This window comes from Marmota marmota, unplaced genomic scaffold (genome assembly GCF_001458135.2).
Source record: "Marmota marmota marmota unplaced genomic scaffold, marMar, whole genome shotgun sequence".
NCBI classification, from domain to species: domain Eukaryota; kingdom Metazoa; phylum Chordata; class Mammalia; order Rodentia; family Sciuridae; genus Marmota; species Marmota marmota.
Genome location: NW_025999925.1, coordinates 5,931,334 through 5,956,120, shown reverse-complemented (window position 1 = coordinate 5,956,120; position 24,787 = coordinate 5,931,334). Strand labels below are relative to the sequence as shown.

Genomic DNA, 24,787 nt, shown 5'->3' with positions numbered 1-24,787 from the left:
TCACTCCCCAGCAGCGCAAAAAAAAAAGCAGAGGGTGAATGGCAGAAAGAAAGAGAGGTCTTTTGCTATGATAATTTTAAATATTCCTTAAGGCCACAAGAATATTTTCATTGATACTGTTAGTACTGGTACAGTGAAGCAAAATAGAGAATTTAGAAATTTTGTTTATCATTTCAGGTCAGTGGGAAAAAATTAGATCTTAAAGTAACTGGCATGAGGGCTGTTGTTACTGGGAAAAATTGAAGGTATCTTCCTCCTACAGATTACTGCAAAATAATTTCCAGATGGATTTATGATTTAATCATTAAAACTTACAAGTGGGGACTGAGGATATAGTTCTGTGGTAGAGCACTTGCCTGGCATGTATACCCTGGGTTCCATCCCCAGCATTAAAAACAAACAAACAAAAAAAAAAAACTGTAAAGGTGTTTAAATACAATATAGATAAATATTCTCATACTCTTTGGGGGGCAGACGTCTTGGGTAAGTTATAATAACCAGAAAATATAAAGAAAAATGACTCACAGATGCTGCTATTAATAATTTAAGGACTAGGGGCACCATTGGTGGTAGAGTGCTTGTCCAGCATGCACAAGGCACTTAGTTCAACCCCTGGCACTGAAGAAAACATTTAAACTTTTCTACAGAAAATAAAAGATGCCACAAATAGGATAGTGAGAAAACACTGTATCATATTTACATATTTACACTGTATCATATTTAATGTATAAAAATTTAATAACCAAAATATAAGGGACTGTCACAATCACTGAAAAGGAATCCAATAGAAAAGTAGAAAAAATGGTAAGAGCAAGGAACTTACAAAAAAATAAATGTAAATGACAAATAAACTTAAAAAGATGTTTAGTGCCAGCATGTTGTTGCACACCTGTAATCCCGGTGGCTCGGGAGAATGTGAGTTCAAAGCCAGCCTCAGCAACTTAGTGAGACCTTGTCTCAAAATAAATTAAAAAAAAAAAAAAGAATGGGGCTGGGATTGTGGCTCAGCGGGAGAGCGCTCGCTTAGCATGGGCAGGACCCGGGTTCCTTTCTCAGCACCACATAAAAATAAAGGCATTGTGTTGTGTCCATCTACAAAAAAAAAGATTCATTCTCTCTCTCTCTCTCTCTCTCTCTCTCAAAAAAAAAAAAAAAAAGAATGGTCTGGGGATGTAGCTCAGTGGTTAAGCGCCCCTGGGTTCAATCCCAGGTACGTCGCCCCCTCCACCAAAAAAAAGATATTTAGTGTCACTAATATTCAGGAAAATAAAAATTAAAACATTTCAGTCATCAGATTGGCAAAATTTCAAAATAATTTAGCATCTAGTATTGACAAGGGAGATGGAGAAAAACACTCTTGTAGACACTGTGACTTTAAATTGACACCACCTTATTGGGGCATTTTGGCAGTTATCTATCAAAACTCTAAATATTTATCATTTTCAATTTACCAGTTTCATTTTTAGATTATCAAGCCTAGAGACATATTTGCCCTTGTACAGAAAAGGCCCTATTCAAGGATATTGTTTGTAATAGGGGAAAATAACAATGATAATCAGTAGGGGAATGCTTAAACAATGATACATTCCTATTGTTATATTTTGATGCACTATACTGGGTATTTTATTTCATTTAGTACTTAAAACTGACCTGTAAAGTAAGGGTCACTGTGCTCACTTCATAGATGAGGAAACTTGAGTTGCTATTTCTCTTACCTAAAAAAGTTACCATTTGAATCCTAAGAGTCTGAAATGAGATGCTAGGCAGTACACCTATATTTCACAAATACGCAGGTATCTCACATTAAACTACTATGTCATCTGATCCTACATAGATAGGCTATTTATAGCCATCTTAATAATAGTACTTCATTGACCTGGTAACCTAATTCTAATATATTTATATCTATCATTAGTCATTTTCACCATTTCCTATCCATGTTGAGATATATATGTATAAATGGAGATATCTATTTCTTCCATGTTTAAAAGAGATATTTAAAAAAAGGGAAAAGAAGAGCTATAAGGAGAGAAAGAAACCAAAAAGAAGGCAAAATGATTAAGAAAAAAAAAGGAGGTGTATAGAAAACTAGAGAACATACTAGAATACTTATATAAATGAAAATAGTTTTCCCTAATAAAGAGAAAACATTCCATCTTACTTCATTATAAACCCAACTTTACGTAGAAAAGAGACTGACTTAGAAAGGATGTTATGTACTAGTTATATTAGATTTTTGCATTCCGGTATATCTGAGAAAAATCCAGTTGTAGTGGCGTAACCAAATAGGGGTTTTAATATCCTCCTAGAACAAGAAGTACAGAGCCCTGCAGTTCAGAGCTAGTCAGGTAGCTCCACAGTGTCTTCAGAGTATAAGGTCTTCTATCTTCTTTTTCATGTGCTAATTTTGTTAACATGTACTGGTCACATTCAGGGTCACTTGATGGCTGCTGCACTTCCATGACTTCCACTTTGAAGAACATCAGTGGATCCAGCAGTTTGAAGCTGAAATTTTATACTTCGCACTAAATAAGTTTATAATTTATCATTTATACATACCCACACTCACACACATATAGTTCATGTAGATATATATATGTATCCATCTACTCCTCCACAGCCTTTGTGTGTTTCTTGTACGTGACTTAGCCTTCTACTCCATCAGGCGGGGTCTCATCCTTCAAGCATCCTACCTCTCTACTCCTCCCTGTCTTCAACACTCCTCTGCTGTTTATAAAGCAGTTTACTTCTCCATTCAGGAACAACTCCCTCACCTAGCTCTTGTGCTTTTCATCCCAACCTCTTCACTACTAAGGACTTGCTCTATCTGTGTTCCTTTGTTTCTTCCCATTCACTGTTTTTCCCTCTGACTTTAAACATGCTCAGGTTTCTTTAAGCATTTTTTACCAGTTCATCCTCAGGAGATGTCTACTGTTTTTTCTCACTTCTTCCACTCCCAACTGCATATCCACTTCTTCCCAGCTGCATTCTTCCCCAACCTGATCTGCTTTGCTTAAGGTCAGCATTTATACTTGCTTCTTTTTCAGCCTCATTTAATTTGTCTCCCTGCAATATTTGGCACACTCCTTTTTTCCCTGTTCACTTTTTCCTGGTCTCCTTTGCAGGTTGCTCTTCCACTTTTACTTAAATGCAGATCTTCCCCAGGTTGCACTTTTACCTTTTTCTCCACGTATCCTCTTTCTCTGTGGGATCTCTCTACTTGTAAGGCTTCATCTCTTCCCTATACCATTCTTACTCCTTCCAAACTTATATGTTCTGCCTGACCTCTGTCCTAATTCTTGATTTGTATTCTTAATTATCTTCTGGATCTCTCTTTCTGGGTTACTAATTAGTAATTAGAATATAATATGGTAATATAATGTAGTTAAAATATAACATTGTTAGATTTCTCCTCTTTAACATATTGCATCCACCCTGTTGTTCACATTAGAAGGTTAAAAGTCTCTTCCTGCCATCCATCACCTGGTCGAATATGCATGGGCTTTGAGTCAGATATATCTCGTCTCAAACCTTGGCATTGCCACTTACTCAGTGTGTGACCTTGCTTGAGTTTTAGTTTCTCTTCAGTTTCATTATTAATAAATTTGGGTAAAGGAAGCTGCCTCTTTAATCATTGATAGGGTTTATCAAAGTAAAATACACACTAAAAAGCCCTGCTTCCTCTAAGTTAGACTCCTAACCAATCTACCTGCCTTTGGTTTCTCCTTTACTCCACCCTACATTTGTCACCAGTTTCTGAAATACAAATGGAATCAGTTACTTTCCAAAGACTCTACCAGTTATTCCCATTGCTTCGAGTTGCTTCAAGAAACACTGAAACACCTTTGTCTTAGTCATATGGGTAAAGTATTCATGTATTTAATCATATAAATCAGTTCTCTTTAGAGAACTGGACAGAATTTCAAGACTATAGCCATGAACTGGGGCATTTCTGCTCCCAGAAATGAATGGTCGGTCATACTGTGTATGATGCTCCTTACAGTGTTCCACCAGTCTTCATCTGTTGACACACCAGGCTGCTACCATTGCCAGAATGACCCTGTCTCTCGTCTTGGAAACAGCCTTGTCCTCACTCCTGCAGAATGAACCAGACCCTGTTCCATGGACTATACTCCACACGTGCCTCTCTATTGTAGCACCTGCCACTTCATCATAAACAGATTCTTTCCCTCCCAAACACTTGTGAGTTTTAAGGGCCAATCTCACTTACATTTAAATCCCCAGATATTGATTCACTCAGTGCATAGGATCAGATTTCTATTCATTAAATATTTGCTGAGTTAATAAATAAACAGATTTTATCGGTTTGCCTTAGACTGTCCATATATGAAAAATACAAGGCAACTTTTAAGAATAATAGAATAAAATTAAAGTGCATTTTGTTATTTCTTCATACTAAATTATTTGTCCATGCCTCACCCTTGAGTAAAAATCTCAAGTAAATTCTCAAATGTTTGTTGTGCCTTATCCATAATATGCAGCTCCCTGTTTACCTTCCCACAGATCATAGGATCAATTCTAACCTGAAAGTCTGTGAGACTTCAAGGAAAACTTTTGCTTTCCAGATAAAAAGGAATTATTTGGTTGGCTCCTTTAATTACCACGTTTTCATCATTTCCTCCTCCTATTGAAATGTAAAAGTGGTACCTGGAGAAACCACAGCCATCTGGACCCATGAGAAAAAGCAACTTTCTGTGGAATGAGAAGCTAGAGAAATCTTGAGTCCCTAAATGTTTCTTTTCAGCCACTTAATGAGCCTTTGGCTGGAAACTCCAAGACTACTTGTATTCTAAATGATAAATACCTGTTTCTCAAGAACCTTATTTGCAGCAATAAATTCATCAACCTAACTTGGGGCTGGGGTTGTGGCTCAGTGGCAGAGCACTTGCCTAGCATGTGTGAGGTACTGGGTTCAATCCTCATCACCACATATAAATAAATAAAAAATAAAGGTACATCAACAACTAAAAAAAATTATACCACTTTTAGTAATTTTTATTGATGTAATATCTTGAGATTTAAGGGAAATAAATGTACTTAGTGTTGTTTTTCTGTGTGATACTAAAAAAAAAACAGGTTGACTTTCTTAAATTCTTCATATTCTGTCGTTTAAAATGGTAAGATTTATATGTTGATCAATAATATCAATAGAAAACACTATTAGAAATAAGAAAATTTTTTAAATTAAGAAAGCCAGTTTGCAGATGAACACTTACCTAAATTCAGCATGGTCACTCCATTTTATTCTTTTTAAAAAACTGATCTAATTTTTTAAAAGAGAACTTAAACTGTTGAAGACTAAGGCATTTCATCTTTTACACTCTCAAGTGTACAATGTAGTGTTTATATACTTTAGTAAATATATAGGAAGTATATATATTAAATGTATAATATAGTACGTCTCTATAAGCTGCATGAAGTGTTCCTCTACTGATAGTGGTTTTATACACACACACACACACACACACACACACACACACACACACATATACCCTTGCTGCTGTTTTTAAAGTTCTGCTCCAAGTTGGGGGTATCCTCAATTGAAAAATATGTGCTTAGCATGCTCAAGGCCCTAGGTTCAGTCCTCAACACCATAAATAAATAAATAAATAAATAAATAAATAAATAAATAAATGTTCTATGTCAAGTGATATAATTTACTATAAGCATGCAGTTTGGTGTTTAAAAAAGTTGATTAATAGATGTATTTCTCTGCAAACAATATTTTTGAGAAAAATTTCAAGGCTTTTTAGCTGTAATGTTTAAGCCAAATATACTTAAAATGCTGGCATATGCTTTAATTGCATCTTTTTGCATAATATTAATAGGTATATTTATTTATTAATCATTTAATCAGCTTTAATTGTTTTTTTTTCTTAGCACCAAGGATGATTGCTTCAATGTTAGTATTCAGCCACCTATTGGAGAACTGCTTTTACCTGTGACCATGTCAGAAAAAGATTTTAAGAAAGAGCAAGGTAAGAGATACTACAGTTTACTAGAAATTTATGTGCCAAACAGAATGTATGTTTTTCTGATATCTCGAAAATTTTCATGCACACATTGCCATTAACAGATGTCAGCATACAATCTTCCTGTTTTTGTTAATGCTTTCCACTTATAAAATGACCTTAAAAGTATTTGTTTGTTTATATTCCTGGAATACTTGAAAATTGATTAATATTAGTCTTTAAAATAATAAATTGACGCTTAATCAGGTTTTGAATTGTGAGACTTGCAGTTCATCAACCAGATAGTATACTACTATAATTTTTATATTAATGAAAATGCCAGGAACTGGGGTCTTACTAATATCCTACCACTATAAATCTTTCTGTTTTATTATTATTATTATAGAACTATCTTTCATGTCCTACTAACGTATTTTTCCTACACACACAGAGTTCCTTACCCTTCAAAATAAAGTCCTGATTATAGTATTAAAAGACTTCTGTTTTCCTTTGACCTAATTCTATCTTAAAGAAATGTGTTGTTTAAATAAATCAGAACTAAAGCATTTTTAAATATATACCTACAAAGAAAATATGTTTGGTAGAATGCAAATATTAATAGCCTGTATGTTGCCCAAAGTCAAACATACCTTCCAATAAAAATGAGGGGCTATTTTATGTATATATGAAAATGAAAAAATAACACTGATTTTAGGTGTTTATTTAAGGATATCATTTATAAAACTAGAGCATATTTAAGTGCTGTATAATCAGCAATTTTTAAAACTTTACGTGAGTCTAGGCCATTTTCCCCCCTCTGGTGGATGTTATCATACAAAGACCCCTTCGTTTTGAGATCATTAAATCAAACCATCAGGCTTCCAAAAAGTACGAAGTGCCCACAAATACCCACACCTACGGAACAGCGCTTGCTTCCTGGCACTACCTTATTGTAGTACTGAAGATTTATTTTACTCCAAGCCTTTGCAATCCACAATGCCAAAAAAGACCTGTTGTGGAGGAACCCTACCAAGAAAATATCAGACAAGCCTATAAATTTATAGTAGTCTTTTTTCTTCAGACCTTATTTATAAGTGATAAGAAGAATGATTAAATCCAACTATAATTTGTTTTCTCGGAAGTTCATTGTTGCTATAGAAAGAAAATTATCTTTGTGATTTTATTTTTCCAATGACAAATTGAATTGATTCTTATATTTGCTATTCTTACCCTTTGCTGGCTAAAGCCTGCCTCTCTGCTTTACATCTGCTCAGCAAACCAAGGTGAGTGGCACGCAAGCGGCTGAATAAGGCTTTGGCACATTTATTGTTAAGGGGATATTCTGTTTTTGAGAAGTGCAGCTAAGTATATCTAAAACAGCAGATTATCTCATACCCTTTCACTCCCTCAGCTTTTGTTTAGAATACTTGATATTTCGATCAAATTTTTTGTGCTCTGCTGTGACTGAGGGATTTTTCGCTGACTAGCCATACAGAACCGTAAGTGCGTGAGAGGTGCACTTGGAGAATAGCTGCGGCCCTCTGTGGACTTGTTGCCAAAATTCCTTTTTCTTCTGCCATTTTACTTCTATGGTTGTTGATTATTTGTCTGAATAAATCTGGCAGCTGTTTGCTATGTTTAATAGAGCAGAAAGGCTACTCTGAATAAAGCTATTTGAAAATTTGTTTATATGAAGTATTTGTAAATCCTTGCAGGTCTCTTGGCACTTCTGTATCATTCTTTCTGTCTTCCTGAATTCATTCTTTGATGTGGGACTTGATGCTGGCAAATTTACCACAGGTTTAGAGTCTTTTCAAGAGCATCTTTTTAGTCATAGATTTCAGCAGGTTTGGTAATGGAGGTCTCAATTCTCAACTTTACACATGTATTTGTTTGTTAAACTATTCGAGGAAGAGGGCTTAGCTTATTTCACAAAAGATACCTAGAAATAACTCACTAATGGAAAATCCTACATCAAAATAAAAATCAGTTTCCTCACATTTTATCAGTGCAATGCTCTGGAAGGTAACAATGTGAATAAATTTAAGAAGTATGTGTTATTACATGCTAGTTTTAACCTATTTTCTGCTTTAAATAAAATGAAATTACATAATTAATATCTCATTTCACACAGCATATATTTTAAGACTCAAGAAATACATTAAATGTATTAATTAACAAGTAACAGAAAAAAATATATAAATAAGAACATGGGGAACATGGTTCTATTTTTATTCTAAAGATGTACCAGAAAGTGTGAAATATTAAATAAAAGTGGTTCTACCGGGTTACCACATTGGATTAATATTTTTAAAACAAAAAGTTTTATTACTAATATACAGTCTGATCCAACACTTTTTCTCAGTTGTTGAATTTAAAGTTCTGTGAATAAATATACTTGTTTATAAGAGTGTAGTCAAATGCTAAATGAAAGACTGAGTTATCCTATACATTTATAGTACTTATATTATGTACTTCATTTGACACGATTTATGCATTGCTTTCAGTTTTGAGTGTTGCTGAGTTACTGAGCAATGTGTAAGAATCTTTCAGTACTACAAAAAACATGGGATCTCTTTTTTTACTTAAAATTTTTAATTTGGTTTCTTCAGTTTTAATTTCAGGGCATAAGCTGATTATTTATTCCAAGCTTCCTCCTCATTTTCTTCTTGTCATTTAAATTGCAAATCTAAAATTTGGAAAGGTCCTTTCAACTTTGATTTCCTTATATTATTTGGTTTGCATTTTAGCAGTTAATTACATCTGATTAACCTAAATTAAGGGCTCACCAAAATTTAGATAAATTCGAAAGAAGCCACAAATTCTTTAGCCTGGCAATTTTAAAATATTTTCCCAGTAACTTCACCTTTATTATGTGTGAGCAGGCTATCCAGTGTTTGAAAGTCTGTTTTTATAGGAGAAACTTAATGATACCTTGGCATATTTTTCTTGTTAATTTGAGAATACCTGATATATTTTCATTTAGCAAAATCTCTGATTTAAGAAACCTAAAATGTTTACTTAATTTTATTGTGATTTATGCATCCATCTTATGGGTTCCTAGCTAGCAAGATGCTAATTCTTTAAATGGTCAGACATTTACTATTTTCTGGCCCTTAACTACCACAAGCAATCATATTTGATGCCCCTTAATTAGAGCACCTTTTTTTCTTTCCAGGTTCTTTTTCCACCTCAGCAATCGAGACAATACATTTGCTTACCATGCTGCTCTCCTAAGTGTTCTTTTGCATGTAAATTAATCTTGATTCAGTTTACACTGTCATGCTGAGTGGTACAAATTGCCTATAACAATAAAACAGCATGAGTTAAAAATAAAGGGGGGTGGGAAGGCAGATTGAATGTGTGCCTTACTTGATAGGATGTTACTTTGCTTTATGCCAATACATTAGCTGACGATAATGAATCTTCTGTTCTGAAAAGCATGGTTTAGTTGATTTTTTTAATTTTACTTCAATGGAGCAGTACCTTGTCTTTTATAGAACAAGTTAGACAAACCATTAATGACAAGAGTGTTAAGGTTAAATATGAAGCAATGCATTCACTTCTCTGAGTGCTATCCATCTTTCCATTTACAGGAGCTTGACAAAAGTACTGGCTTTGTACAACATTTCCTTTAATTACATGCTGCGGGAAACAGGCTTTTAACATAAACATAGTTGCATTCATTTATTCAGCAGTTGCTCTTCAATAGAGCTTAATGGAGAAGGTTTAAATCCTAAATGAGTACACACATCTCTCAGCAGTGTTATGTCAGCCACTGTGCTTTACTTAAAAGCAGTGTTTGACTGCTTGTGTAGTTTTTAAAGCTTTTGCCTAATGTTGAAGTTAAACAGCCTAAGACAGAACATAGTGTTCCCAGAGTTTGAAAGTGGTTAGTAAAAACTGCTCCCTGTTAGAAGCTAGATAGATCTATTTTGTATCTGATGGCATAAGTCTTTTTACAAGGTTTTCATCATACTGTTAATCAGAGGGACTTTTGAAAATTTTAGATTGTATTTGCAATAAATAACTAAAATATATTGGCCTGAAGGTACAGGGTCCTTTGAAAACAAAATCAAATGTTACCATTTTCATAAATTTTGTAAACTATCTGTGCATGTATCAAATGTCTGAAAAGCTTATTGTTTTTAATAAATACCACCAGCTACCCATGACTTATAGCACAGATCCAAGTTGATGACATTTATTGTAATTATTTTATTGCTTTAACCTGGATGTTAATCTTCAATATTTTTTCCAAAGGTTTGATGTGGTATTGACTTTGTTCACCGAACATTTTCACAGGAAATTCTGATGTTAATGATAACACTATGACTTTTACTCATAATTTTGCTTACCTTAGTTTATTCTTAAATATTATTTGAAACATCTCAAAATTTTTCTATTCACATTTTTCCCCCTTTGTTTGCAAACTTTATACTTTGTAAAGTTTGGTTAGTGTTTTTGTTGGCAACTGTAGTTTCGTTCACTAGGCAAATATGGTTATTGTTCAGTTTATGTTACAAAGCTTGTACTTTTCTAGAACCACATGATTGTTCAGTGACTTCCAGTCATTGTTGAGATAACTTTGATATGTCATATTGATGCCATTCATCAGGTAGTGCTGCTAGTTATTCTAGTATCACTATGATTTGTTCTCAAGCAGCATTTGGCTGATCTTTGAATGAATAGAAAAAAATTGTAATAATAAAAAAAATGTTCTTAAGAAGCAAAAACTGAATAGTTTATGTAACCCAGGTTGTGTAAATGTACTGAAATTTTATATTTGTGATTGTGACTTATTGTCCTATAATAGTAAAAATTAGATTTGTAAAGAGTGATTTTTGGCTGCATTTTTTTACACAAACACTGGCATTTTTTAAACGAGCACTTGCCTAGCATGTGCAAGGCTCTGGGTTCAATCCTCAGCACCACATAAAAGTGAATAAATAAAATAAAGGTATTGTGTCCAACTATAACTAAAAAATAAATATTTTTTTAAATGATAATAATCATCTTGTAGATTACATTCTCAAGTGATATATCTTTTGTTGGGAAAAGTTTTTAACTTTTGTCTCAGAGATTACAATCGAGTGATTTTTGTAAAGAAATCAGTAAAAAGGAGCCTTCTTTTTCTTTTACAGGAATGCTGACAGGAATGAATGAAACTTCTGCTGTAATTATCGCCGCACCCCAGAATTTCACTCCATCCATGGTCCTTCAGAAGGTTGTAAATGTAGCCAATGTTGGTGTAGTACCTTCTGGTCAAGATAATATCCACAGGTAGGTTCATTAACACATGACGTGTCAATAACTTGTACAAGTACATAATTTTCAATTCATTGTTTGCTTTGGAAATAATAACCCCTAAACTGGTATGTTTCTTCCCACTTTTTCCAATGGTATACTTGATTGATAGGTTTTGTGAAGTTCCCTTCCTCATTTCATGTCTTCCTTATTACACCAGCTTGGCTTCTTCTGAGAGGTATACATGCATACATTTTATAACAGCTTCGTAATTTGTAAAGCTGCCTTCTATGACACTCTTGAGAGTTTATCTTATTTTTATTTTGCTGAATTCAGTGTATTTCTAGGAAGAACTATCTTATAAAGTAGTGAAATTGGACTTCTTTCATTGGAAGGGGGGCAGTGTTTGTATACTACACACAGATTTCTTTGGGAAAGCAGTTCCCAAGGGCAGCTTCTGTTCAGACCAGGAGTTTCTCCACCACCAGGCATCTGAAGCATGAGATCCTAGCCATTTTTCCTGAAAGGCAGAAGCAAATGTGATTAATATGTTTGCACTCTTGGTATTCTTATGAATGCCACTGGCTTTAAATGGAGATGAAGATAAAATAATTATCCCTTAACTGGGTGGCTGTTAAATAGTCCTCTGTATACTTAAGGGAATCGATGCAAACTATCTCATAGCATACTTTTGCCATTAAAAATATCTGTACATTATATTTAATGCATCTTTTCTTATATAACTATCAATTATAGAAAATAAGTTTAGAATCAAAGGAAAGGTCTTTAGACCTTTAAAAATAAATTTCTTTTTATTTTTAAAGGTCTGGAGACCTTTAAAACGTTCCTCATCTGTTCAGAAATGGATGACAGGGTAAAAAGGGGAAATTGAAATCAAATTCTGTGACATCACTTCTATGTAAGAACACTGACTTGACATCAGAAGAGCTGATCTGCCATTACTCAGACCTGCCTAATGGCACTGTACTAATTGGAATAGAATGAAAACTGCATGTGTTAGTCAGAAAACAGATTTGTGTGTGTGTGTTTTTTCCTTTTTTTTTTTTTGGAAGAGAAAGAAGAAAGTCCTTAAGTTGCTCAAGATATCTCATGCTTCAATTTATAATAAGCCTTATATATCTCACATAGGATGGTAATAAAATAAGAAAATGGATATAAGGCCATCCTAATGAAACCACTGTGCAAATTCAACTCATCTATTAATGTCCAATAGGTGGGAAAAGTGAACAGAAACCTTTTCAGTATATATAAATGTTTTGGTGCTGAGTTTTCTAGTATTTTTTTAATCTTGGTGCTTTTCTGGGTTATTTCTTTTTTAATCAATCCTTGGAATTATTAGAATTACTTTTTAAAATGACTGGTATCAACTTTAACTTTGGCAAACTCAGTATAAAATTTTACCTGACAAATCTATTGTTCACCTTCGCAGTCTTGTTTTAATATGTTCTTTTGTAATGTACAAAAAGGCACACAGTAATCATTATTTATGTTGAGACTTCTAGTTTAACTTTTGTTTTGAATGTGGGTTGTTTATTTTTCTAAAATCAGCCTTCCAAATTGTTTCTTAGAAGAAAAAAGTCAAAACTAATAACATGAAAGCTGTCTTCATACTGGAAGATAGACTTAGAAGGACACCTAGCACAGTTGTGTAATTCGAAAGCATAGTTTACCTATAACCTGTCTTAGTGGTTGGGAACTTAATGCCTGATCAAATTACTTAAATTGCAGTCAGTGCTCAATTACCCATGCTAATGTAAAGGGGACACACAACTAAGAACCATTTATGTTTGACTTTAAAGTGCAGAGATTGTACTCAAACTTAATGTTTGTGGTCCTCATGCACATCCTCAATCTCTTGACACTTTTCTGTTCCAATTCTATTGTCAGTGGTTTGGTGTAATGCAGAGGAGGAGCCAAGTTACTGCAGAGTTAAAGTGAATAAAATGCCTATCTGTACTTAAGGATGTGCTGTGCAGTCTCAATTTGCTTTTCAAGTCCTCCAATACTTAATTGAAAATATTTCTTATTTACTTTTATAGGTAAAGCATAACTGTAATAGTGTTTTAAGTTTTAGAACACTTGTAGGTAATGAAGACCTCACTATTTATATTTTTCATACAGAGGATAATATAAATTATTCTGTATGTGTAAAACTTTTGCCGTTCTTTCATGCTTGTAGCAGTTAGAACTGATAAAATAAATAATTGTCAAAATCTGAATCAATGCTTTTCTTAATTTCATTAAAAATGAAATAACAATTACTGATTATATTTTAATGACAGAAATTAACAATTTACCACTTTACTGAATTGTGTATTAATGTTTTTAATTGTAGAATTCAATATTATGTTACCCTGTGGGATCAATGAGTCTCTGTTTCTAAGCCTATTTACTACTGGTTAATAATAAAATCGAAATCCCTATGAGATTTTTTAATGATTCCCTATTCTTCTGTGATAGTTGCTTTTTTTGAGTTTATGAGAAACAGGACCAAAACCACTCTAATATTTTTATTAGCAGCAATTGTTTAGAACTATTTTCAAAAACATTAAGTATGGAAAACATTTGACTTATTAATATTTTAAGAGACTAATATTTTAATATGATAAATTACTCTTGACAGGACTATATTCTGTTTAAGCTTTCAGAATCTTTTCTTTCTTAAAGGACTTTTAATAAGTATTGGTATATTCAAACCAATGAATAGAATTCCTGTAACCTAGTTTTGGAATAGTTTATTCTTACTGCTCTTCAAATTTTGAATATGTTTTGCATTAAATACCAGGTAAAGAGATACTTAATGTGGGAATTTCTGAATAAGAGTAAAACTTCATTAATATGCAGAAGTATGTAATAATAAAAAGTAGGAATTTCAATTGAATGCTTAAAAGAAAATGTTTCCTAATACATCAAACAGAAAATGGCCTCCATTAGGAAAAAGTCAATTAAAAGAACACAAGTTTTGTGAAATGCACTTCAAAAACCTGGGGCATCTCCTAAATAGTTAACACTTAAAGTTCAGTTGAGTTTCATCTGTACTAGATGATGTGATATTTGTTTTGATTTTCTAAATGGGAGATAGAATCAGAAAGCCAAACAGTATTGAAAAACTAGCTTTATCTCTATGTCTGTGGTACTTGTTTGGGATTTGACAAAGCTGCTCTTTGAAAACAAAACTCTTATTGCAATCTGTAGGTATGATCATTGTACCAATCTGGTGTTTTCCAGATTACAGTTACCACTTCATAAGAAATTCTGTAGAAATGAGAAGTTCTCTCATCATCTAAAAGCATTTATTAAATATGTAGTTGAATATCTTCATTTCCTGTTAGATATTCGTATTAAAATATATGAGATGTACTATTTACATTGTAAAAGCCTTTGAATGTACTATTTAAGTCAATCCTGATGAACTAATCCATAAATCAATTATATACAAAGGGCAAAATGGACAGCATTACACCAGTATATGAATGGACTGCAAAGGGAAACCATCAAGATTTAATATGTTCTAAGGGAGGAGATTAGCAGAACCAGCAATGGGATTCCTGGGTTCATCCAGGGCCAGGAAAAATTACTTGTGATCTTCTGAGAAAAATCCAGTAAGCTTTTAAGAGGAAGGTTCCATATTCAACAGTGTAGAAGCGGAGGTGCATTTGCGTTTATTACATTGTTGTCCTGTGGTAACAGTGCTAATGAGAAATACAGTGGCCAAAAAGCAGAAAACTAAAAATCTATAGCTTTAGAATCTCTAGGGTTTTTCTCTACATTAAAAAAAAATCATATGGGAGTTTGTGTAAAATTCAGATTCCTGGAACCCACCTCCAAAACTGAGTTTAGCACATCTGGGACAGGGCCCTAGTATCTGCCTATTATTGGTATTATTGGTCAGTACTCTTAAGTGCCATCCATTAAGGCACACATTCCAAAGTCCACAGGTTGAGGCTGCCCTGGATAATCAAGAAGTAATGATAGCCCCATGACACATTTTAAAATGTCTTTTCTATATTTATAAATTTATATAAACTATATATATAAATGTGTATTTATATATTTCCTTTTATACAGGGATACTAGCAAGATGTATGTTTGCTTATTGGTGCTGGGAATGAAACCCAGTGCCTCACACATGCCAATAAGTTCATGCTTTACCACTCATGCTTTACACTTCAGCCTCAGGCGAAATGTCTAATTTTTTTCTTATATCTATCCCAGCATTTAAGATAGTATGTTTAGGATGGTAGTACATTAATTACAGTGGTATGATCGCAAGTTAAAGTTTATCTTTTCAGCTGTCTAAACCATTTCACATTTTAACCATATTCTGACATTTGTATACAATCTTATAATTGAAAAGAGTTGTCATACTTCATACTCATCTTGCTTCTTTTATGAATATCAAATTGACCCTATAAAAGAGAGAATGTGGTATTTGAGTGAAGACAGACACTTTGTCTGCCATGGTTCTATTTTGTTTCTTAGCTAGAACAACATTCATTATTAAATTTAGTACTCATATTCCTTTTCCTCCATATATCTTAACTAGTGGTTTGGCTTTTGTTTACCCTTTTACTTTTTCAATTTTCAGATTTTGAATATATACAACTTGCAGGTAATAAGTTTTAGTAAAGTAAATGTTTTACAGTTGTCATGTCGGTTCTTAACTGTTTGGAAAGTCTGATGTTGTGAATTGAACACTGTATCCCTGGCAGTCTGGTCATTGACTTTTAAAATTATGAACGTATTAAGGCAGTTTACTTCAGGTTTAAGACTAAAATCTTGTTATTTAATTAAAATACAGGTGAAGAATAACTTTCAGTTCTAGACTTTAAACTCATTCAATTAATCACCATTAGCATACAACTGTTAAAGAGTCTTTAAAAGAAGAAGTACATATATATTAGATCTGTAGCATGTAACTTCTTCGCTCAGTCTTTTGAAGACCTTTATCCCAGGTTCTGCTAGTACTAGGATTACAAAGAACAAATGGTATAGTCACTTCCTAGTGGGATCTTGAATATTTCTCTGTCTTCTGTTCATAAATTGATTAACCCTTGGGGTAGTTTTTTTGTTTATTACTTGTTTTCTTTTTTCTTGGTAACTCTAGATTTAAATTCTGGGCAATTTTGGAGGATCATAATGGAAAACAATTTTTGCTTATCAAATAACATTTAAAGTTTTAATGTCCTAATTTTATAAGCCTTGAGACCACTGTTAACCAACTCCATTTATGCTAAAACAGAATTTTGTATAAGCAGGTGTTGGTGTAAAGATGTCAGGCTTAGGTCTTTTCTATAGTATGACAAATTTTGTCTCCAACAAAACTGAAGAGTTGTGGAACCTATTTAGTCATCCATAGTTCTTTCTCAAACGAGTAGTTGTCCACTAGAGGGCAGCACTGCTTTTTTATCTGACTGCTTTGGCCTCCACTGACTGAGCAGCATTTCATTGAAAAACAAATGTGGACCTCAGTTAATTTTTACATAGAAAGCATAGTTGGCTATTTTAGAAGTAACCAAGCTATGCAGCTGATTTTCTCATTAAAACATTCTGTATTTAAGTTTTATTTCATGTAGCCATTGTGAGGTAATGTCCTATAGTGTGACAGTTTTGCAATAGGAATATATAACTTTTCATGTAAAAATGAAAAGGGTATTGTTTCCTTCTGAGTTGACAGTTTTATAAGCAATCAAAGAGAATGAGGCAGGAATTTATTTATTTTACTTTTTGGTTTTCTCTTGTTAACCTCCACCTTATCCTATTCTTCCACCAAACAGACAAATCAGAAATGATATGAAAGAACTGGAATGTTTTATGCCTTCCTTGAGGAAGTGTACCTGGGTTATTTTAAGTTTTTTTCTGTATAAAGAGAATGCAACATTGATAAGATAGGACAGGAGTAATTGTTTATACCATCTTTAAAATTTAAAATAGAAAATAGACCTAATTATGATGGTAGTTTATTTTTGGTGTTAACTCTTCATCTGAACGTTAGATGAAAATATTACAATACTATTGGACAATTTCTTAAAAATAGAGAAAAATATGTGGCTTTGAATAAATTCTCCAAACACTAGTCACATGTAATTTTTTTTTACTGTTAATAACATAATGGACTTTACTTTAAACTACAGTTGTATAGTCAAAAATAGAATTTTGTACAACTTTGAAATTCTCTGCCTGTTTGAAATGTTTGCATATTAAGGTAATAAGGATTTACAATTTTAAATCCTTCCAGATGATAATGCTCCAAATCACCATGCTTTGGTATTGATGTTTAGGAGGCTTATTCAAACCAGTATTTCTTACATATAATGATTATGCGACTTCATTACACATTTGTCAACTTTGGACTAATTATTTTTATATAGCTAGGGCAGGGCACTGCATCTTGTGATCGTCTTTCTTACTAATAGGATTCTGTCTGCTTCACCAGGCAGTAATTGAAGGCTTCATGTACAGAGTAGAAAAAAAAAAGTTTTAGCCTGAGTGGGCCATTGTCACAGCTTCTGGTAACCAGTAGAACAGAAAGCACAAGAAAATTGAACTCAGAATAGAAAAATCAGAAACCAGGAAGACTATCCAAGAGAAGAAAAAGCATGTCTCAGAGCTCTTGCATTAAGTGTAGCAAATCTGATTCTGCGTAAGAATTTGATGTTTGTGAATACCCTGGAGGTTGATGCAGCCTCTCGTTCAGATTAATATTCTTAAGTCTGTGTTGTGCTGTTAACATTTTAATTGTTAGAACAATTGAATCATGTGACTTCTGTTCCTTTTAACAAAGAGCATTATGGTCCATAGCCAATGCCTCAGAAATCTTAAAAAGTGTGGCTTATGTGTTATACATAATATATGTGTTTAAATTGTTGGTTTATTTAGTCAGTTTCATAATTCTGACAATAGTTAGGCCAGAATAACTTTTTAATAAGAGTGAAACATGTTTTCATCTAACTCTTACAACCAGTTTATTTTGTCTTTTTCTTTTTTTCCGTATTTTTATTGGTGCATTATAGTTGTAAATAATGGTGGGATTCATTGTTACATATTCATACATGCACACAATATAATAATATAATTTTGCCAGTATCACTCCCCAGTATTTTCCTTCTCCTTCTTTTCTCCCACCCCCAGCCCCCTTACTCTACTAATCTCCCTTCATATTTTGTCTTTCTCTTAAATCTTAGAAATTCAACAAAAATTAAATGTCAATTGCTGGAGCTAATAGAAAAAAATAAGGTAAAGTGCAGAAATAGCCAGACAGTTTTACCTTCTTGGTTGGTGATTATAAACAGCAAGTGCTTAGTGGTAGAATGAAATGAAAAATATCTAGATGGTATCCTTTTAATAACATGGAGCCCATCATACGTAGGCAATACATCTTTAACTGTCATCCCACTTATTTGTTCTCATTTGTGGCGTTACTGGTTTTCGAGGTTGATTGGTCTCCCCGTAGTCCTTCCCTGTGTTACAGCTCCATTCAAAAAGGTTTTCTATTTTTCATTGCTGGTGACTTTTGAGGGAGTGAGGGATGGGGGATATTGAACATTTAAAAAAAAATCTTTTGAGGGAAAGAATTAAAAGTAGAACAAATGATCAGGCCATAATGCTTTGAATTATAGAATACTACAAAGTCAAGTACACAATTTTTGAAGGGAAAAATCTTCATCCCTAAAGTTTTTGGAAAATAATAGATTATTTACACTTCACATAAATAGGAAACACCTTAGTTTACCTGATGACTGGCAAGAAAACAAATATTAAGTGTACATTTTTCCACATTTTGGAGAAAGTGTGTGACCTGGAATCAGATTGCTTGAGTGCAAAGTCTCACTCCACCATTCACTGGCTCTTGTGTCCCTGAGCAAGTGCCTCAATATCTTAGGGCCTCAGTTCCCTTCTCTCTCATTGTGACCTGCCTCATAGGGTCAAATGAAGTAATGCAAGTGAAGTATTAGGACCCACCAGCAGGCACATAGTAAGCTCTTAATGTATGGTAGCTGCTGTCATTACAGTGATCAAAATCTTCTGACATTTCCAAAAAAAAAAAAAATATGTCACAGTGTGATCTTAGTTTGAGGCCAAGTACAGAGATCTGATGTCAGTCATTAAGTTTAGCATATAAGTATTTACAATCAATGTGTCTTATATGTAAAAGCTAGCTTTTATTATGTACTAACTAGTTCTTTTTCCCTATCTTTTAAATATATGTTAAAACATAGCCCACTGAGGAGTGAAAGGATTAATAACTTTGGGGAGTGGCTTTTGCTTTCCATGGACCAAAACAAACCAATTGTAATCATGCTGTGTTCCAATTAAATACATCCTTTTTGAACTGTGAAATGAGAATGTCAGAACATCTGATCTTCTGGTCTCCTCCTTTAAAGCATTGCTTCCACCATGTGTGCCCACCAGAACATGGAGACCTCATTAACAGGCAGTAGCTTTTATATCATCTCAGAGTTTGTTGCTAGGACAGTTTGCCGAGCATGTTTCCATTGCAGTGTAAGCAAATGCCTCTTTTCATTCATGCCCCTGTTCTTTATAGCGTTGAGAATATCATGGTAATAGGTTTCAAAAACACAATATAAGACACAATTTTTGTTTTATCTCTGTAAACACCCTGACACCAAAAATGACATTTGTCCTTGGCCAAGTTTGTATTATTTTAACATTGGTTCTTAGTTTTTAATAGAAAAGATATAAAATGTGTCTTGAGGCTATGTAACCCTGAAATTAAAACAACAGTGCTTTTGTGTTCCTATTCAGATAGGATCTCCTTCTCTATGGTCCCAAGGCACAAGTGTTAAGTAAATAAAGGGACTAATAAGACTATTGTTTACATAATTATAACCCTGTCAGCAATAGGAACCTCTGCTGCAGTATTTGTTGAATGAATTACAGATATGATGGCCAAATCTGTGGAAAAGTTGTATAAATGAATGGCAGTATAGATCCTTGTATCCTTTAGTGACAAAGTTTAACCGAAATGTACAAAAAGCATTCTCCTATGAAACATAAGAGCCTTAAAAATTTAGGCAAAAGAATTGCATAAACCTGCAAGGAGAGACAGAAAGGAGAGGTCATTTGGGGACTGGAGATCTTTCTTGTTCTCTCAAAAAGGAAATTGAGGTACCCAGTTCCTAATCTCTTGTATGTATATCTGAAAAGCAGATGGATATGATTATAAGAGCTTTATAAAAACCTCTTAAACATTGGTGTGGTTTATATTCCTAAACTGGTTACTTAAAATTGCTTTTCTCCTTAGGCAAACTGCTCTATGAGTTTCCTTGCAAGTTTCCAGCATGTTTGAAGACAGTGCATAAATTACTAGGAAGGTTTCTAATGTCCTTTGTCAATAACTCATTAGCTAACATTTAAAAATACAACTTCCAAGTATTGTTAATATTTTCAACTTATTATGGTTAGCATATTTGTTTAGCTTTTGATGTATTATGCTAATTATTGTTGAAAAAAATGATTTTCTTGATTCTATTTAGGCCAAAAATGACTTGTTAGGGTTCAAGAAAAAGAATCTACCATGTTATAAGATCATTTTTTAAAAACTCAAAAAAGAAATTACTTTTCATTTAAAGAGAATCTGCTTCCTGCTTAAGTGGCTAATATTTTAATTAAGTCGGGAGTGAAGTTTTTCTGAGTGTCTCCTGATAAACTCCCTCTTTTATGTTGATGGTAATTAAACAGATCCCTGAGGACACCGTGGGCTCCGTGCAAGGCCCATGCTAATTGTCAGACATGAGACACTGACCAGTTGGTTTGCTCTTGAATAGTCCGCAGCGTGCTGTCAGCACGGCAGTTTTATTTTTATGTATTGTGAGCTGTTGTCAGGGCTAACCGGGTGCCATTGTGGCTGAAGATGTCGCGCAAATTGAGGCAGATGGCTCAGATTCAGACACGTGTCATACAGAAAGGGGAAAGGGGATTGGCCCTGCAAAGTGGGGTCACAGCAGGTCACAGACCTGCTCTACACTTGTTAGTGTTTTCAAAAGCTCATGTGCAGCAACTTTGTTTTTCTCCAGTCATCCCTGCAATCAGACTCCTTCCCCCCAAAACTGTGTGGAACATGCTCCATGTGGAAAATGGAGGCATGGGAGGTTCCTATCCTCTTCTTCCTCCTCTGGGGCTCAACTGTGCATGCAGAATGAATTAGCAGGATTGACAGAAGTTCATTGTGCCTCCAACGGCTTTGCAGTCAATTGCAGTGCTTAAAAGGCTAGTTTTGCTTTTAATTCCATGTAATTAGTAGGTTCTTCATGTCTTGGAATTTAGTAATAGAGCATTAGACCTCAAGTTTCCTCTATTATACTCTAAAGCAAAAAGAAGGATCTAATGGTCCAAACAGTTTCTAAGAGAGAGAAAGAGGGAAGTGTGAGATTGTAATTGGCTGTCACGTGATTTTATTTCAGGTCATCATTAACGTTAGAGATTGAATTTGAATATTTTTACATGAGTGAATTCAGTGAGACTTAGTAAGAATTTTATAATGTACATAAAATTATCTAACTTCTTGCATAATCATTTTCAGATCTGAGGAATTAAAATTTTCAAGCTCTTTGAGAAAGGTACCTTTCCTTCATGTGTTTTAAATATGTAGATCAATTGGCTTATTTTAAATGGCCCTATGCATGGTGAGTTGTTATGTATTGAATGGTTGCTTCCCAAATACATCACAGAATTATACAAATATATCTGTCATTCAAACTAATAAATAAAATAAACTCCCTTTTCCTGATCGGTTTTTAAAATGCATTAAAATTACCTGCTTGTGGTACGCATGGACTGGACAGTTTATTGATTTTTGTTTTTTAACAAGAATGCTTGGCTTTGGGTTTTTGGCAGTAGGGAACCTGCAATGAAGTATTTCATTTGAGAAAAAAGAGTTATTTTAAACCTATTTGAATTTACACTGTCTCCTTTTTTTCCCCCGTCTGTGATAAAAGGTCTTTTTTTTTTTTTCTTCCAGGTTTGCAGCTAAAACTGTGCACAGTGGGTCATTGATGCTAGTCACAGTGGAACTGAAGGAAGGCTCCACAGCCCAGCTTATCATAAACACTGAGAAAACTGTGATTGGTTCTGTTCTGCTGCGGGAGCTGAAGCCTGTCCTGTCCCAGGGGTAACCTGCTTACATCTGGACTTCAGAATCTGGCACACAACAAAAGTGCCTGGCATCCACTACTGCTGCCTTTCATTTATAATAATAGCCCTTCCATCTGGCAGTGGGGGAAGAATACACTCTTGACATTCTTGTCTCCTGCTTTAGAATGCTAGTGTGTATCCATCATGTATGCAATACTTTCCCCCTTTTCGCTTTGCTAACCAAAGAACATATATTTTACTGTCAGTTATCTCAACTCCTGAATCCATGTGGCATTTTCTCTGTCCTACTTCTTTTGGCCTCCTCATCTTCCTTCTCTTTCGACAATGATGGACGTGAATCAGATATTTAAAGTGTATTGAAAATCATCTTCCATTCAGCAGTAAGCAAACATTAGCAAAGAAATAGCTTCGAGGATGAAAATTAGATAGCATACTTTTTAAAATTAAATGCAAAAACATGGTCTCTGCAAAATTTTGTTCTTTGAATTTCCTGGTATTGAAATTGGTTACTGACAACTGTCATCATGAAATTTATTTCTGAATAATAAGATAAATAAACTAGCACATAAATAGTGTTTGTCTCTATATTTTTAATGAGAAACTGTTTATAATCCCGAAGTTCCTATGCTGAGCTTTCTGTCTTATAAAGTAAATATTTTGAGTGTTACATTATGCAGAGCATCAAGAAGGCTTAGTTAGTGAGAGAGAAAACAGTTTCAAATCTTAGGTAAATTTTCTATTTTGTTACAGAGTAGTTAACTTCAAAGAAAAAAATAGTGTATTTAATAACAAAAAAAAATCTTTTGTGTTATAAAATACATCTCTTTCTGGGCAGTTTTAATGTACTAGTAGAGATTTGATTGTAAGATCTACTACTCCTGCTGAATAAATTCTTTAATTTTCATTTTTCCTTTACAAACCTTGGTATTCAACTTTAGTAGGAACTAATTAGTATATACTTAATTGTAGAAATTTAAAAACTAGTTATATGATCAACATATTATGATGTTTTCTTCGAATGTTTAGTAATTCTAGACTCATTACTGTTCTTAATGAGATTGTTCTGTAATCAGAAAAACTATTACCTCTTTAAAACCAGTTGAAATTTTATTTACCTTTCGTGTGTGTGTGTGTGTGTGTGTGTGTGTGTGTATTTGACTAGGGATCAAACCAGGGCCTCCTACATGCTAGGCAAGTGTTCTACCACTGAACTACATCCCCAGCCCTTACCTTTCTGATGACAAGATAATGGACTTTGGGATAATATAAGCAAGTCAGTTCTTTTTGTTTAAAGCCACATAAATGATTCTTTTGTTGTTGTTTAGTTTGGTTTGGTTTAATTGGAGGTGCAGTCTCACTGTGTAGCCCAAGCTGACATGGGACTTCTGTGCTCCAATAATCCTCTGCCTCAGCCTCCTGAGTAGCTAGGACTAGAGACATGTACCAAAGCACCTGTCTACAATATTGATTTTTTAAAAAAATAAAAAGGAAGATGCATTGAAACATTTTAGAACATACACAAAGGGTTAAAAAAACATGTTTATTCTTACAACATAAACTTTGAGAGGAACAAAACAGACTATGGAAAATTATTTAAATTTTCAAGTTTAAAAACTGGAGAGAAGCTGGGTGCCGTGGTGCATGCCTGTGATCCTACCAACTCAAGAGGCTGAAGTAGGATTGCAAGTTCAAGGCCAGACTTGGCAACTTAGCAAGGCCCTGTCTCAAAACATTTTTAAAAACATTGGGGATGTAGCTCAGTAGTAAAGCACTCTAGGGTTCAACTCAAGTACCACCAAAAAAAAAAAAAAAAAGCTGGAGAGAGTAAACAAAATGGTTACATTTTCCTGTTCCTGGAAGATAGCAGTGAATCTAAGTGAAAAGAAGTAGTCATTTGCCATATAAACATGTTTTGATCAACAGTGGACTGTCCTTAGGAAGATGGACCTGCAAGATTATATCATCTAGTGACTTCATTGGTGTAAACCGACTTTGTGATGTTTATGCAATGCTGAGTCACTAACAAACATTTCTCAGAATGTCCCCATCACTTAAGTGGCATAGGATCGTATTGCTGTAAAAGCCAAATGGTTCTCATTCTGAAGCCTGTGTGCTGTAGTAATATGCCCAGAAGCAACTCTATAATTGCTGTCCATTGGCATTTCCCTCATTATCCCAATTTCTCAGGGCTTCATAACTTCAGATTTTTAATCAATAACTTTTGAAATGTTATACAGAATTTGACAGACCAAATATCTATTTTTTGGAGAAAATTATTGTCATCAGGCAGGGAAAATGCATGCTATGATATAGAACAGTTTTTTATTTTTCTTAAATTAGGGTACTCATCTTTTTTAACATCTACTAAATTTTGTATGCTTGAGATTTTAACTTATTTAAGTTTTGGAGCAATGCTTTGAGTTGAGGTATTA

General features: G+C 33.9%; 1 protein-coding gene across 6 annotated transcripts in view; it reads left to right on the top strand.

Annotated features, from left to right (window-relative positions):
- Ap3b1 (adaptor related protein complex 3 subunit beta 1) overlaps positions 1–22,930 on the top strand; it is a 246,829-nt gene extending 223,899 nt beyond the window's left edge. For 5 of the 6 annotated variants that reach the window (XM_015497828.2, XM_048800176.1, XM_048800179.1 and 2 more), the window contains 3 exons: positions 5,902–5,999; positions 11,117–11,255; positions 22,222–22,930. In XM_015497828.2, the coding sequence (XP_015353314.1) occupies positions 5,902–5,999; positions 11,117–11,255; positions 22,222–22,375 (391 nt within the window). In that variant the 3' untranslated portion in view covers positions 22,376–22,930. Of the gene's footprint in view, positions 1–5,901; positions 6,000–11,116; positions 11,256–21,783; positions 21,821–22,221 lie in introns of all 6 variants that reach the window. The other variant, XM_048800177.1, reaches the window with a different exon arrangement.
- The last annotated feature ends 1,857 nt before the right edge of the window (positions 22,931–24,787 follow it).